General features: G+C 44.4%; 1 protein-coding gene across 1 annotated transcript in view; it reads left to right on the forward strand.

Moving 5' to 3' along the window:
- LOC149360576 (sphingomyelin phosphodiesterase-like) overlaps window positions 1-16564 on the forward strand; it is a 55824-nt gene that overhangs the window by 12299 nt on the left and 26961 nt on the right. The window contains exons 3-4 of the mRNA XM_089572401.1: window positions 6872-7066; window positions 14234-14401. Coding sequence (XP_089428527.1) covers window positions 6872-7066; window positions 14234-14401 — 363 coding nt within the window. The remainder of the gene's footprint in view (window positions 1-6871; window positions 7067-14233; window positions 14402-16564) is intronic.

A 16564-nucleotide genomic window follows, 5' to 3' on the forward strand; every position in this document is an offset into this window, starting at 1 on the left:
CGACAAGGAACTTTTGCTTCGTTAGGTGTAATGGAGCTACTCGTGTCACGCAAACAGCGATAACGTGGTATATGTAGCATAAATGCCCTTTTCTGTCGTGTTGTCACAGCAAGTGAACACGTGCTCATTGTTTTCGCGCTCTTTCTGAGGTCTCAAAGGGTACTGTAGGCGGTTCGTGACTTCCCGAAGCAACACACATGCAATGGGGACGCACTAGTGCAGCGCTTCGGGGTAGTTTCGACCGGTTGCGGTTTCAACCGGTTGTGTCAACGTGTGCTGACAGCGCACGTCACATGAGCTTTTTCTGCATTTCGCATGATTTTAAATGCAGCCCCCGCGGCTGGAATTCGATACGGCGACTTTAGGCTATACAGCCGGATACCAAAGCCACCTATTCACCGTGATTGGTTTACACGTACTACAAAGAAGTTTACAAAGGAAGTACGATGCGTATTAGTTGCACCCCGACAAATGATTTGTTGCAACGAAAACTGCTCGTTTGTTTCAAAAAATTAGTTATAATGTTTTAAAGGGCAACTGCAGCACTTATTTGAGAATTTCGCGATATTCAAGGATTCAATCAAAATTTTTGTATGGGCTAGTCGGTGGTTCATCTTAAGGAAGGTAATAGCAGCGCAAGAAACGGGGACACAAGAGAGACACAACCAACAGGACTGCGTCTCTCTTGGTTGCGTCTCTCTTGTGTCCCCGTTTTTTGCGCTGCTATTACCTTCCTTAAGATCAAGGATTGTAATCTATATAAGCTGTTAATTGAAGCATGCCAAGTTCTTTTGCACTAGCATTTGAAATAGTGACGTAATCGACGATTGAATTTTGCGCTTCTGCTCAATGCAATAGAGGTGTGCAAGAAAGTTCAGCATGACGTCACGGAAGGTATGATTTCAAATTACCGCTGTCGTCAGCCACACCCTGCCCTGACTCGTTAGACGCTGCCAAACAACTCTCGGCAGGGCTTCCCTTCGGTGGCGTTGCTTTTTTTCTTCAAAGCAGGCGTTTGCGCGTTGGAAATGTATACCGATTCCTTCGATGACGTCATCATGCGCCCCCCACTTGGCGTTGTGCGCTGCGGAGAAGCTTGAACGGCGTCCGGATTTTAATCGGCGACTACTTCACTATTTCAAGCGCTAGCCCAAAAAGACTTCGCATGCTTTACCTGCAAGTTTTACACATTCGACCCTCTTAAGCTCGCTCATTTCTAAAACCTATGCAGTTTCTCTTTAATGGCGCAAAAGCATTAAAACATTTAAAAGCATTAAAAATATAACTAAATAACTACCTTTTTTCAATAAACGACCACCAATAATTTTGGGCCTGATGATTTTTGTTAGATCTAGACGTTTGAGCTTGCCTCAAAAAGAACTCTGCATCAAAAAGCAAACAGAAAGCAATCAACGGTTTTACCTTTATTAACTCGATACCGCTAGTGTATCATATAAGAACACAACGGGCCTTTTTATTATAAACGCGCTTACATGTTCCAAATAAAATTTGCGTTTCGCGGGGATACTTTTGCCACAGGCTGTGGCATGTTAGGTCCTCAGCCTTGTTCTTTCTATGTCTGCCGCTATCGTCAAGCGTGGCGTGACCTATAGCATCATGTCGGGTGATCTTTTGTGCTTCGATACCACTGACGAAGTCGCCTACTGAGCGTGGGAATGATTCTTCCGTCCTCGCCCATTGTTGAAACCACGTGGCACGACGCTGGTCGCCAACGTGGACTCTCCTTTATCACCTAATACCTACAGCCTTATCATTGTGTGGTATGGCGCCCTGACATGGAGCCGCTGACCGTTTATCGTATTAGTTCACGCTACTCGCTGTTTACTTGTCGCTTGTCTTCCTGCTCATAACTGATAGGGGGCTATTGTCGAAAAGGATTTATCTCTGAGAAAAAAAAATATCGTGGAACTATCAGCTTTTAAGATAGGCGGAGAGCGATCACAGAAAGTTTCGGCACACATATAGAAAGAAGCCCGGCAAGGATAACTCAGAGTTCAATAAAGTGTACGCCTTGAACCTTTTCCTAGCTGCTTTCCACAGCATCCAAGCTGTTTCAGCTGAGTTTTTTTCTAATTTATGAAAGATGACAGTGTGATCTATAGAGATTCGACTATAGGAGGGTCGTAGACAGCAAGGTTGATCAGGTTGAAATATATTTAACACCACTTCACATGTTATTTAAGAAAAATAAATTAGTCAACATTTTATTCTTAACTGCAGGTGACAGTTGAGCATGTTAAAGTTGCAGATCGTACAGAGAAACGCCATTTGCTGCTTTTTTTCATTAACTCGAAGACTCCTTTCCGGAGTTTAAGGTAAAGCGATGAGGGTTTCCAAAATTTCTGGCGACTGTGCGCAGTTGCGATTCCATGGATACATTTTCGAACGCGCACTGACTGATGGAACGCGGTAACATTCTAACGTTACAGGAGTTTTCGAAACAAATAAAAAGGAGATCAAGGAAAGTTTTTCAAGAGTATGGGATTCAGCGTTCATAAGTAAGTGGGTAACTGGCGTCGTGAAAGACATAATCAAATAAATAATTATAATGGAGTCTTTCTTGACTTCAAAAAGTATGCAGTAATTTAAATTGATATGAAGCGGTATTCCTGCGCAACTTTGCTGCGTAAAATTCTTGAAGCGCATACTTGTTGTCTTATATCTGCCCCCGAATACAAGCTTACTACATGCATTCACGCTTGCGATACGGTGACAAGGGGCGCAGAACTCCTCCCTTTGGCGTTGTTTTCAAAACATTTATTTTATTTAATTTTCCATTTATTTGAACACCTTAAAGTGGTCTCTACTCCCAGTGACGTAGGTCGAAAGTGAAAGCGTCACTGTTGTGCAGAAGTACACATATGAGGCAACTTACTTGCAAAAACACCTTCCGTGCCCGTTTCGCTCTGGCGGACCGACGCACACGCCGGCGAATAAAAGGATTTCGACGGCTCGTTTAATGCGCGTGCGCATCAAACGCGCATCTCCGCTAATGAGGTGTCCAGAAAGGAGCTGGGCTTCGGTCATGAGACGAATCGACGCAGGTCGGTCCGTGTGGCTCAACTGGACTGGATGCGGTGGTGCCGCAAGATGTCTTTCTATTATTAAGAGGGTTTCTGGCTGGTTGGTTTATGGGGTTTAACGTCCCAAAGCGACTAAGGCTATGAGAGACGCCGTAGTGGAGGACTCCGGAAATTTCGACCACCTGGGGTTCTTTAACGTGCACTGACATCGCACAGTACACGGGCCTCTAGAAGTTCTCCTCCAAAGAAATTCCAGCCGCCGCGGCCGGACTCGAACCGCGTCGTTCGGTCAGCAGCCGAGCACCATAACCGCTGAGCCACCGCGGCGGCATTAAGAGGGTTTTTATTAATAGCTACTTCCTTCCACACTGCTGCGGCTTTCGCCACACCTCACGTCATCACCTTCATTATTCTTACTATTCCCACTGCAGGTCAAAGGTCTCTCCTACACTTCTCCAATCAACCCCGTCCTTTGCCACCTGCGGTCACCTAACTCCTGCAAACTTGTTCATCTAATCCGACCAACTAAGTTTCTGCCGCATACTTCTACGCTTGCCTTCTATTGGAATGTAGTGTGTTAGCCTTAGCGACCATCGGTTATTGTGCCTTCGCATTGCAAGTCTGGTCCAAGCCCATCTATTGGGCTGTCACCTTTGACGTCAAGGCAAAATGAAATGAAAACTGAAACAGATGGCTAGACAGCACTTCTACCTGTGTTACGCACCTCTTGCTTTTCGTACTTTTTTATGTCACTTGGAGAAAGAGAAAGGGAAGCAGCTATCAGGGTCACCTGTCAGGGAATTGCACTGGCTGATGAAACGTCACGCGCAACTCTAGCGTCACACCTGGAGGAATTTTGCGTGGACTTCCGAAGCCTTGGGTGCTTAACTACGTGGACTGAGCAATAAATTTGTAGGCGAATATAGGCGTACTTCTTCGAATGTTACAATATTAAATATCCTAAAAGATGAGTAGTACAGGCTACTGAACGATCATTGCAAAAAAAACTGCGCACAGCAGGCAGGAAAAGGGCCAAAAAACACAGTTGATTGCAAAAGGAGTATGATTGCCTCTACGATTCTAGTCTAACCATACTCTCTAAGCACAGTAAATAAGAAGTTTACTAATTGAGTTTAGGCAAATAGTAGATAGACCAAGGCAATCCACGTTCTCTTCATGCCTGCCGAGTTGCATATTGAAAACGCGTGTCATCGATTTCTGTACTTTAGGTACTTTATGTCGTTTGTGTATGCGTCTTCATGTTTCCTCGTCCTGTCTTCTTCGCGCAGTTTGATAATTGCGGAAAGTACTGCTTCCAGTTTATTCTCACAAATTGTTCGAAAAGAGTCAGCGAGAGGGAAACTTAACTTCATGTGCTCTTCTCAACGTACGTCTAGAAAGGTCACAACACTGCAGTCACTAACGCGGATGCGAGCATAGGTGATATTCACCATGCATCCACCACAGAGTACACCCAAGGACAATGAGATGGGGACAGCCTGAAATAGGGCTCATAAATGCTCTGAATGCCCAAGCCCTAACAAACATTGTGATTGGCTGAGAACCTCTTCATCTATAGGCTACTCCACCAGTTTTTGAACATCCAGTGTTTTTTCTCTGCATGATCTATCTTTGAAACAAAATTGCGAGGACACTTTGGCAATTAAACTGTTGAGAGACGAAAGCCGAGGACACTATGCCGTGACGACTTCCGGTGGATGTGACGTCACAACATTCTTTGGCTATATCGATACCCAAAGTATACATCTTTCGGGGATCTTAGTTGCTAATTACGCTTAATTACACATTTTTCCATCTAATTTGACACAAATCCGTCTTTTTTTCGACTATTCTGTGACAATTTTCACTACGCCGTGACGACTACCGGTGGACGTGACGTCACAGCTGTATCGACGTCCGCGCTTTTCGACGCAATTTCGATATATTGGCCTAGAATTAATTAATTAATTAATCTACAGTCATCAAACTTTGCTTCTATGTTTGTTTTTTCTTCATCTATCCGAAGCAGCCATTGGTTTTCTTTTATCTCTTTTAGTTCCCGCGTTGAACGCGTGTGACACGCTTTGTTAACCCTTTATGGGATAACGGGACAGATGGGTCCCGCTTTTTACTCTCACGAAAAACCTCCGTACGCGGCAGCGGGTGAATTTCTGGGCAACGGTCTTGTGACGCCATCTATCTTGAATCTTTGACAACGCTTGTGCCACTAAGTTTTAGGTTTTCCTGTAGATGGCACCACCAGCATTCAAAGCTGAACTTTTTCGTTTGTGAAGATTCATGCCGGAAAAATTGCTCCCGCTTGTTCGCGCCCAAAAAGATTTCTAGATGAATGGTAAGTTTTTCCTTTTCTGTCCTTCAAGGGAAATACTTGGTGCATGCCCTAAACGATTTATTAGGTAGTCAGAATCGCAGAGTGCCCGAAAAAGAGGTCTCTATGAGCGCCAGAGCCGGATTGACGGGATCGAAAACACTAAGCGAACGTGAAGGGCGCGCTCCAGGGGCATAATTTTTGCACACAGAATGCTGAAAGTATGCTACGACTAACAAAGTAAGCTGTCGATGTTGATAATTCTAAGTTTCTTATCGTTTACAAATTCGCAGGGGGGCTCGCTTACGCGGGATGAAGCGCTGGCGCTCTACTTCAGTTTGCCTGACGAGTCTGAGACTATAGCGAAGACGAGGCCCAAAGCAGCGAGGACGACTTTGTCCCTGAGCTAGCGCCGTCGGATTCGAGCTTTGAAGACGACGAAATCGAAGCTGGTCCATCATTGAGCAAGCGCCAACGGCGGTCTACTCCTTCAAAAAAAAGTTTCAGGAGTAAACGGAATGCGCTCCTGCTGGATCGAGGTGGAGAGAGTGAGCCAGAAGAGGAGGAGGTCGGCAGTGCATGGACTACAAATGAACCGCTAAATACAGTTCAAAGCCCAAAGACATGGGATTCTCAAACCTCCCCAAAGGCGCCAGCACGCGCAGTTGACGCATTCGCGCTCTATTTTGATGATGAGATGATTGAATTCATAGTTGAGCAGACGAACCTCTTCGGTGCAAAGAAGCACCCAAGGAAGTGGCAAGTTCTGACAAAAGAAGAGTTACGAGCATAATATGGTGCACTGCTGTTGATGAGCGTGTGCCCAGGGCACCACCTGTATCAGTGCTGGAGCCGTGACCCTCTCTTTCATTGTGAAGAAATTTCAAAGCTGATGTCCTTGAAACGATTTCAGCAAATTATGAACTCGCTTTATGTGAATGACACAACGAAAGAAAAAAAAGAGAGGAGAAGAGGGATATGACCTTCTGGCCAAGGTGCGCCCTCTTATTACAAAAAACGGTCGGAATTGCGGACGAAGCAAGGTTTGCAGGTAACGGGCACAACCCACGGAAAGTGCAAAACAGGCGAAGATGTAGGTGGTGTGCCACCTCCGGGAGTGAAACGCGCACGAAGTTTGTGTGTGGTGTGTGTAATGTACCCCTGTGTGCAACCTGCTTCGGCCCCTTCCACAAACAATGACAGAACTAACCACAGCTTGGTACTCGCGTGAGTCAATGGGACAGTGTTGTCCCACTTTTTCAAAAGAACAGCATGTGCCAATGGGACACATGCGTCCCACTTTTTTTGATTAAACTATTGCTGCTATTGTTCTGAAATTTCTTCCATAGCATTTCTGAAGATGCCTAGACCCGAAAAATGTGTAGTGTTTTTCTCTATGTTACGGAAATTATAGGTGAACCCACAAAGGGTTAACGGACGACAGTAAGAGCCATTAAAGGCTTTCGCCTTAAAATATGCATGTATTACGGTTCCGCAGGTTGTAGAAAATGCGGCTACAGGAGTGGTCTCCCCCAAGGCGTGCTCGGTCTGCTCTGCAGCGGCGGGCATTCTTTTCGACTACCTGGATGCCGGAAGATCACCCAACGGTCTCGTGAAGGTCGTCCAGGGTGTGTGCGCCTTCCTCAAGGTGGCCAGCAAGGACGCCTGCAACAACGTCATCGACATGTACAAGGTGTGTGCACGCTTCAGGGAATGGGTGTCGGGTGCAGTGATTGCTGCTAGGTGCGACACAGTGTAAACATTTTCATTGTACTGTGCAGTGAAGAAATAGTCAAGATGCAGAAGGAATATTTAGGAAAAATGTCCAAAAAGTGCTATCCGATTTTCTAAAGTGACACCGGTCTCTCTAGGCACAAAATCCTCACAAGGATTCTCTTCCGCGTACTTCTTTGACCTTTAGTGTGCTATCCTATTCGTTATGGAAAATAAAAGCAAAATTTCTCGAACGTCCGCACAGTAATGGCCCGCTGTGCTGGAATATTTTTGCAGTTACAGAAGCGAGAGGAGTGTCAACCTAAAGAGCAAATTAGACAATGAGTGAGTTCATGTGCAGTGAATACTTTCGTATTAGTGTGCGTTCTTACTAATAATGCGTTTTTATAAGGTACTGGCAGCAGACAAGAATTCTCTATATTATTTGAATAGTGGTTAGACGATGAGGATTTCGCATTGGCTGATATCAATGAATTGAATGCCGAGGGTATTGGAGATGCTGAGAATAGCTTTCCGCGGATGTTGTGTGAAGGCCTCTTTCTGCTGGCCTGAAGACTGGTAGAACACAAAGTGATGAAAGTTTATTATTGAACCGGATCACGACGCAGAAAACTCTGTGCAAGTATTGTCATCTTTATTTTGGGTTTCCTGCTGTACTTTGATACGTTGGGGTCATGACGGACGGTATCGTGAAGCTACAGGATGATTTTAGATTGCCGTTAGTCTTTCTTGAATTCATTAATTTTGCCTTGTCAGCCTACAATGCTCATCGCAAGAGTCGAGCATAAAATTTATTGAACACAAAGACGCATGCAACATAAATGCTGCTCAACAAAAAAGATCACATGCTACACTGAGTGCAAGCAAACGTAATCTTGGATTAAAAAAGATAATGCTATTATTTTCTATTTTTATTTGCTAGTGTTACTCGATTTAAAGTCGGACAAAGACAGTGAGAAAGAAGAAAAGGAAAGTAAAATGGGCTGGTTATTTTGACAACAGCACCGGAGTCACTCTTGAAAAACAAATATAGTATCAACTGTCTGGCGTTCATATCAGGCAGTCACTATCGGCTATCAGCTTCTGTTCACACAGCGCTGACTGACAGAAATAGGACAGTGGCAGATAGGGTGCTCAAAAGTGCTCCCACCCCACTGATAATGAACGAGCGCTGGCAAAACTCGAGACTGATTGCAGCCAATATGTGATAGCCCCCTCAAAATATTGGGCATGTAAGCACCTTTACAATTATAAGAGGTGTAGTTTAAGCTTTGAACATTTTTTATCTGCATGTAAAGCAAAGAAATAATTCTCGGGAAATAAATATCTCTGTCACTGTTTTTCTTATGTCTTTACCAATATGCAATAAATTTCCTTCGTGCTTTCCTTCTGCATCGCCTCCTCTTTTTATATCTACAACAATGCATATTGTAGAAGTAATGCCTAGGAGCGAACTAAAAAAAAGTGCGAGATAAGACTTAGTTTTGCTGAGTCGTTAACCCGCTTGTGATCTTCAGGAGTCATGGGTGAATGTATTAGGAAGATGTGGTATCTATGCGAAAAAGACTAGCAGAAATTGCCTTCAAAGGGGCGCATTAGAATATTATTGCTTTTTGGTCGTATTGATTGGATTGAGAAATTAATTCGGATTGAGAAATTATTTTGGGAGATAATTTGAGAGAAAAGGCTTGTAAATGGAGACCAGAGCAGTCGCCGGAGCCATCCGCGTTGCATCATGCTTTATAGGTCATTCGTGGAGTAGCTGGCCCGCTGCTCTGTACGGCTGCGATGCGGACAGAGATTGTTTGGCGACAGTGTCTACACGCATCGCATTTTAGCGATATGCACCAAGTTTAGCGCCATGCACCAGAGTTGCAATGGAAAATAGGAGGGGGGGGGGGGGAGGTCACTGTAGCTCAATACGTTGTATAAACTTGGCAGATCTGGTTGAGCAATGCAAGCGACTTGCTGGGGTCGTGCTTTCGGACTTCATTATAGGCATTTAGTTATGTTTTCTTTTACTTTCTACAAAATTCTCTTCAGCCTGAGTAGTTTAATCAACTAATTTCCTTCTTGGTCAACACCAACATAAAGTAAGACTACCTTTTGATTGCCATGTTTTCAAAAACTGCTGATTTCATTCGCACTCCTTCGAGAACTTGGAACATTGGCTGTTATGATTCTATCTAAGCACATTTTGTAGCTAACAGTGTGGTCAAAGAAATACAACGAAAGTAGCGTCTGTTCAAAGCAGTGTCTGGCACCTCTGGCGCGTTCAGGCAGTTTTTACAGGATTATTTATAAACTCTTGATTCAGAAACAAACGTAAACTTCGAAATTCTGCTCTCTGTACTAACTACTCAATTTTTCAGTTTGGATGAAATAGATTTTAAAAGTTGATAGCATTTTGACCGCTTTTAGTATGAGTTCTGCGATGCAGCGCTTGGGCTACCTCACACTTAAGAAGCCTACCGATCATAGCTCCAGGCTTTTAGTGTGACCCCCTATGGGCGATCCGGCGCTTAATACGTGAGTGTGGTTACGAGCCTGCAGTTCTCAATGGGAACGAATTGCTGGACATGATTGAGGACCTAAAGAACTTAAATAGAGCGTTAGGTCTGAAAACTGCTTCGCAGAAAACTGGCGTAATATTTGACTGCCTCGGAAGGGAACAACAGTTTACGGTAGGTAGCGAAGGATTGGAAGTATTGCGTGAACACATTTACTTGAGGCCTGTAGTGGCCGCAAGGCTGCGCGCAAGAATGAAATGACTGAGAATCCATTTGGCAGGTGCTCGCCAATCTTGAATAGAAGCATACCAGCATCGCGCAAAGGAAGAATTATAGTATAATTGCTGCGAGGTAGAAGTTGGCGCAAATCATTGAACTTGAACCCGTCTTGTACAAGGTAAAAAAAACAAGTATCCTATTACAGTTACTTCATCTCAGGTGTAACTGATTTCAGTGGTCATTTACAACCCATTAAAACAAGTTAGCAATAATAGAGAATTAATGAAATAATAATTAATTACTTTGATCTATCTTTGTTTAGCACAGAACAAATGACAAGAAGGAGAATGACCTGCTGCGCTTTGTTTGATCTTTTCGCCAGCAGTTGTTATTTTATACGTTTGCTTACTTTTTCCAACGTTCCTTGCGACACCGAAGTGTCTTGATGTACGCGCAAGAGGGAAGTACAGTCGCGGGTAAAAAAGATTAGCACACAGGACGGAACCCCAGAGCGCCGCAATGACAACGCGTGGCGCTACGGGTGACGAAGAGGCTGATAACGAGAGTGCCGGGCCGTTCCCATTCTAGAGTATTAGGGGGGTTCAGCGGACTGCCACGGACAGCAAAATTACTGGCTAAAAGCAGCGCTATCATCTATTGTTCCCGCGAGTTCCTTTTGACAAACCATCGCGGACATAAAAAAACAGTAATAAAAAGAGGCCATCTTTGCTCATGATAACCGAGCCAAAATAAATGCCGCAAGCAGTCACGTAGGGTCGGCACTTCAACGCTCGGGCGGTGCACGCTTGATAAAGCTTACTTCATGCCGTCCCCCCCCTACGCTGCAAACATGGAATCGGCCCGTTAGGCAGGTCTGCGTAGCGCAGCGCCGCGTGGTGAGATATACGAATTCGGATCGCCAATGATCTGTGCTAATATTTTTTGCTCGCGTCTGTACGATGCTTTAACGGCACTAACACCTCGCGCGCTAGATCGTAGTTGAGCATAGCGTCGCGCTTCGCTGTTCTTGGCTCACCGAGGGGACAAAGCTAAATCCGAAGGTAATTAAACACGACATTCTTTTGATCCGTCGAGGCGAATATTAAGTGCGAAGCGCGGATGCAGGCGCTGCGTGTCTGCAGCTCGTCCAGTCTCGCTCTAACGCTCGACAGTTCAGCGCCACACAAGTGTTCGCCATCGACTTCAGCTTCCGCAAGTTAATGACTGGCTGGTTAAACTCGTTTTTTGGGGGTAAAATTGTAACAGGATGCAAGTAACCAAAGAGTGAAAAACAATATTTGGTTTAGAGGGCATGTGGAACCTTACAAAAGGTGACCCAGTGCTTTTCAAAATACGAAGAAAGTTTACTTTATTGGTAGTAATCAACATTTGTATGCATTACGTACAACTCTGAGAGAAACTGAGAACACCGCGGCGATCTATACAAACCTAAATGACAGCTGTAACGGCAGGAGATAACAAGAGTGCAGAACGACATAACGCCAGTTAACAATTACTTAAAATCAAGAAAAAGAAATGAGACATCGGCAGCACATGCTTTTCGGTAGCAAAATAATCAATCTTCCGTAAACGGACACTGAAGTGAAGCAACATTGGCCAGCTTAGATGGGGTCAGTTTGATAGGGTGGGGCGACATAAAATATAAAAGATAATAGCCCCTGTCTGCAACACTTACGTACAACAAGCTTAATCCAATTGTAACATTCAAGAGGTGGCCCAAGGCCAATTGAGATCTTTGTCCTCCGAAGCTGGAAAAATATTATAAAGGGGGGGGGGGGGGGGGGGGGGGTATTTATTTTCAGAAAAGGCCACTCTGCTCATAAATGCAGCTTCTATAAGATTGAAAATAACAAAAACCAGAATACAAATGTAGCCCTCACCGGCCTTCTTCGCAAGTAAAGCGCATATGTGGACACTATTTTCGTCTGAGATCCCAGCGGTTATGGTTCACTGCCATTCATTTGAAAACAATAGCAATCCGTCATTTGTAGTAAAGAAGTCCCGAGTTTAAAACAAACCAAGGTGGTGACTTGAGTAAGCCTCTTTGAGGTTTGCGCTTCCCTTTTGAGTTTAAATCGACTGGCAGCAACAATTTTAACCCGATTTTCCGGCCGACAGAGGCTTCTTTTCACGAGGAAGGAAAGTCAACATAGCCAGAGAGAACCATTATTAAATTTTTACTTAGAGCAATGATTTGATGGGGTTGTACTCATTGCCTCATCCCTAACGGGTTTTATTTGAAGAGATTGAAAACACACCACGATGTGACAGCGAGGAAGTGAACGGACGGGATTAGAAATCTTGCTTGAGTGAGACAGTCCGAAAAGGTTTGTCTGAGAGACATGAGAGTGGTCTTTATTCCGCAGTGGTAATAGTTAGGCAGGTGATAATGATGATTACGATGATGTTCTCAGCTCCCCGTTTTAAAAATCGATTGAATTTTCCTTTTGGGATTCAACGTAAGCACGACAGTGGTGGCTATGATTCTGATGATGTTATCGCTGCTTCACGCGAACAATCAACCTCGGTAACGCGGTTCAACTGCAGTTTTGCTTTTCTGATTGCGTGTTTTCTTTTTTAAAGCATGCACTTAGTCCGTAACCAACTATACTCGATGTAGATTCCATAACAGAACTCTCAGAAAAGAATATTGCTTCAAGTTTAGAGGAGAGTGTGGGAAGGGCGTTGTATGTACTGGATTTCAACTCTTCTCAACTAAACGTACGGCACGCCTCGGATACGAAAAAAATACATTTCAAGCAATCGTCAGTATGTTGGTTACACGTATGTAGACTATGCACGTCAATGAATGCATGAAATCAAGAGGGTACCATTGGCTTAACTCTGACCAACTTCGGAGCGAGCCTCTGAGGCACGGAATTAAGAAATGGGTTGAGATTTTGATGGAAAGCCTGCAGGCGATAATTTTTAAAAGCTGTTGCAATTATATTCAGGTTTTCATACATTGAAATCCCGAAACTCATGTTAGTCATGCATCATTGTGACCTACGGCCTGGCTGTTTCTAATCACTTTTCTTTAGGGCCAAGCCTCTTTGAGTGGATGTTCTAACGTGTAGCTTAGAGGACATGTTTCGAGTTCTGTGCAGGCACTGTAGTTCCAGAGAATCGTGAAGATTAGTAGGAGGCAGCTATACATCACGTGATGAGCGCAGAAAAGCCTCTGGCGGTGACTGGCAATATGCATCCAGTGAAAATTTATTGAAGGGAGAAAGCTGCAAGTAATAAAATTCGATCATCAGTAGGGCATGTTCAAGAAACTCCCAAAGGCGATTGTTGGTTTTTTTGACGAAACACTAGATTAAAATCGCCGCTTCTTCCGTAGGTATTTCGGGTATAGGCATTCATTTGCATTAAGAAGGCCGGTGTCAGTCGTTTATTTTACTTACACCTGCCTACGTGGTTGTTTTCAAAGCAAATGAGAACCGCTGCGTTCAAGACATTTCCGCCAATGACAGTACGTGATCAGCATTCATACACTCGGGCCATATGCTATAAGCTATTTTCCACTGCCCTTCTCGAGTGCATTCGGCCCCCTTGTCAATGGTCACGCAGATATACCCGGGGCTTTCAAGCGTCCGGGGCAAGCCACCAGTCCATTTCGTGGTTGGCTACCGGAGCTTACGACTGGCTGAAATTGGATGCAATATAGAACCAATAGTGAGGTGCATCGCAGCACACTGTTAAAAGCCGCAGACCTGATCTGACCACTGGCTACCATGGGCTGCGATACGAAAACAATGGTACGGTCGCCATCTCTCAATGGCCGAGTCGCCACCGCAGACGCTTGAAAGCCGCGGGTATATTTTAGACACCACTCGCAGAGGACCGAATACACGAGATATGGACAACGAAAAATGGGCAACTTATTGAACACTGCCCCTGGATGATTGTAAGTGTTCGTCTTCCATGGCCAACAGTCTTACCACACCGTGATGCGATTGGTGGTCTCGCACCTTACTTCAGTTTACTGAGCTTTTGGCAGGGTATGCGGATGCGTAAGAAGAGGGACGCGAACTTCTGTGCTGGCAGAGATATTCTGCGGAATTTTTGCATTTGTGAACCCATTTAACGAACCGCGGTCACTTGAAGGCTGTAATAAAAGAGATATGTTTTATAGCACTTTTGATGCCTATCGCTTAAAGCGAGTTACAGTTGCCCAGAAATCTCGTTCGGGCACACCGTATGGTATCGCCGCGTAACTTCCGAAGATCTATGAAACGAACACACGTAGTCCCGCAGAGAGACTGAAGTTCATGCTTTTTAGCGTGCAGAACATTCAACCGACCCTTATTGCAGCAGGCGACGTTGTGCACTTACTAGCCATTATCTAACGTGTATGCCTCTTCTCGTTTAAGGACGAATTCATATACATTGCCAAGAACCGCAAGGCGCCTAGAGCCGAGACATGCAGCGTTCTGCTTGGATCTGTGTGCGGTCCGCTCAGCAGTGTCGTACACAACTGGACGGTCCAGGCCAGCGATACTAAGAAGCCTCCGATCGACAAGGATTCGCCGTACGAAGGGGTAAGCTGCCATTTCTGAAGTTACCTGAGATTTTGAAATGCTGAGCATTTCCATTTTCCTAAACCCTGCCATGCTTTTTGAGCGTGCCAGTTTTCGGCCCGAAAGAAGCCGTGCTGCCTTCATGCTTAGTGTACAAACATTGCTGTGAGTGTACAGGGCAGGCTTATGAGCGAGCTCTGTAAACGACGTCACTGAATCTCAGTTTCTCTCAAGAAATAAGAAGCAAGTGGGTGGTGTTGTATTTAAGGAGGTGCTTATCATATTGCCCAAAAAAGGAGTGCAGTAGGCTTAAAGAAAAATGCTGTCCGGAAACGACGACCAATGAAAAATTAGAGCGAGAGAGGAAGGCCTCTCCACAGCGTTAAAACAGCTTTCGTCTAATTTCTCAACTGAAAATGCGCATCACTGGAGAATAGCAACGAAAAGCAACCCAGGAACATTGGTTATAGTTTATAACCACTTGTCCATGACTGCAAATCCACAACTGACGCGGTGGGAGAGGAGCAGCGCAGGCATCAACTGCGGTTGTGGACAAATATACGAAGGTAGGATTTGTCGGATATCATTTCAACTAGATCCGCAACGCGTGCGGCAGACTGGGGGTTTAGGTGCACACCCAACATTCTTGAGCTTTATCCTTGGAAGTGGCCCCACAGTCATTTACCTGCGGAAGGAAGACTTCTTCAGGGCACGAGTGCATAACAATCATTCAAGAGTTCATGCAACGTCACATTCGCAATCCCAATACTCGAGTAATACTAATGGGTGATTTTAATCTACCAGAGATGGATTGGACTAATATGCATCTGTCATCCCCTGCAACCTATAGGATCGTCGATTTGATGTTGAACTTTAATCTTCGCCAAACTGTATCACGTACAACACGCACGCAAGATACAACGGGAACAATACTTTATCTTATATTTCTGAGCGATACATTTCCGCTGGACCAGTCACACACTAAGATCATCAAAGGGATGTCTGACCATGATATTCCTATATGCGTACTACCCCTGGGAATCACTATCACGCCTCGAACCGAATTAAGAATGGTGCGTAATTTTGAAAAAGCTGACAATGCTAGCATTCTCACCTATCTCGAACATGAATTTCACTCTTTTTCCGCGCTTTCATACAATACTGATACAGATATTAATGCTCTCTGGCTTATGTTCAAGAACACTGTAGGTCACTGTATAACTCATTTCGTGCCACTGTTAACAAAACGCCCTCGAAGAAAAAATCCTTGGATTACACGCGAGGTTATTCATGCAAAACGAGGAGTTAAACGGCTCAGGCAGCACAAGAAATCCAAAGGAGTTACCGCACTTGAAACAAATAGACTGGCGCATGCTATTTCAGACTTTAAACTAAAAGCAAAAAAGGCGAAACAACAGTACTTTCAGGTTACACTTCTAATTTCCTCACGAATAATCCGCGACGGTTCTGGAAACATTTTAGTACCAACAAAAATAATACCTCTCATTTGTCAGTTGAAGAAAAGATTAAAAAAGCACACGCTTATAATGATTACTTTCGTTCCGTTTTTACAGTAGATAACTGTGTAATACCCACAACAAAAATATGGAGTGGTTCGGAAATTGGTCCCCTTAACATTACCGACGCTGGTGTTCTTAATCTTCTGCTCGGTCTGGACAGTAAAAAAGCAAGTAGCCCAGATGAAATTCCAAACGCTTTTTTAAAACGATATGCTGAACCCTGCAGCAGGTACCTGGGTCTAATATATCGTAAATCTCTTGCCACCTCCAGACTACCAGAGGACTGGAAAATCGCCAAGATATTACCGATCCTTAAATCAGGCAATACTTCTTCGGTTTCTAACTTCAGGCCTATATCACTCACTAGTACCGCATGTAAACTACTAGAACATATAATTTCAAAGCACCTAACAGAATTTCTAGAGCACAACAACTGATTATCGCCTCATCAGCATGGATTTCGCCGCGGCTTATCAACAGTTACTCAATTAACTGAAGTTGTGCATGACCTAGCTTTAGGTATTGACAATAACAGCCAAACTGACATCATATTACTCGACTTTGCTAAAGCCTTCGACTGCGTATGCCATTCCAAACTAATCGCAAAACTTCGGGGTTACATCGGTGACGGGGAACTTTTGGCTTGGATTGAAGATTTCTTGCA

The sequence above is a fragment of the Amblyomma mixtum genome, chromosome 2 (genome assembly GCF_055824585.1).
Source record: "Amblyomma mixtum isolate Tamu chromosome 2, ASM5582458v1, whole genome shotgun sequence".
In the NCBI taxonomy this organism is placed as follows: domain Eukaryota; kingdom Metazoa; phylum Arthropoda; class Arachnida; order Ixodida; family Ixodidae; genus Amblyomma; species Amblyomma mixtum.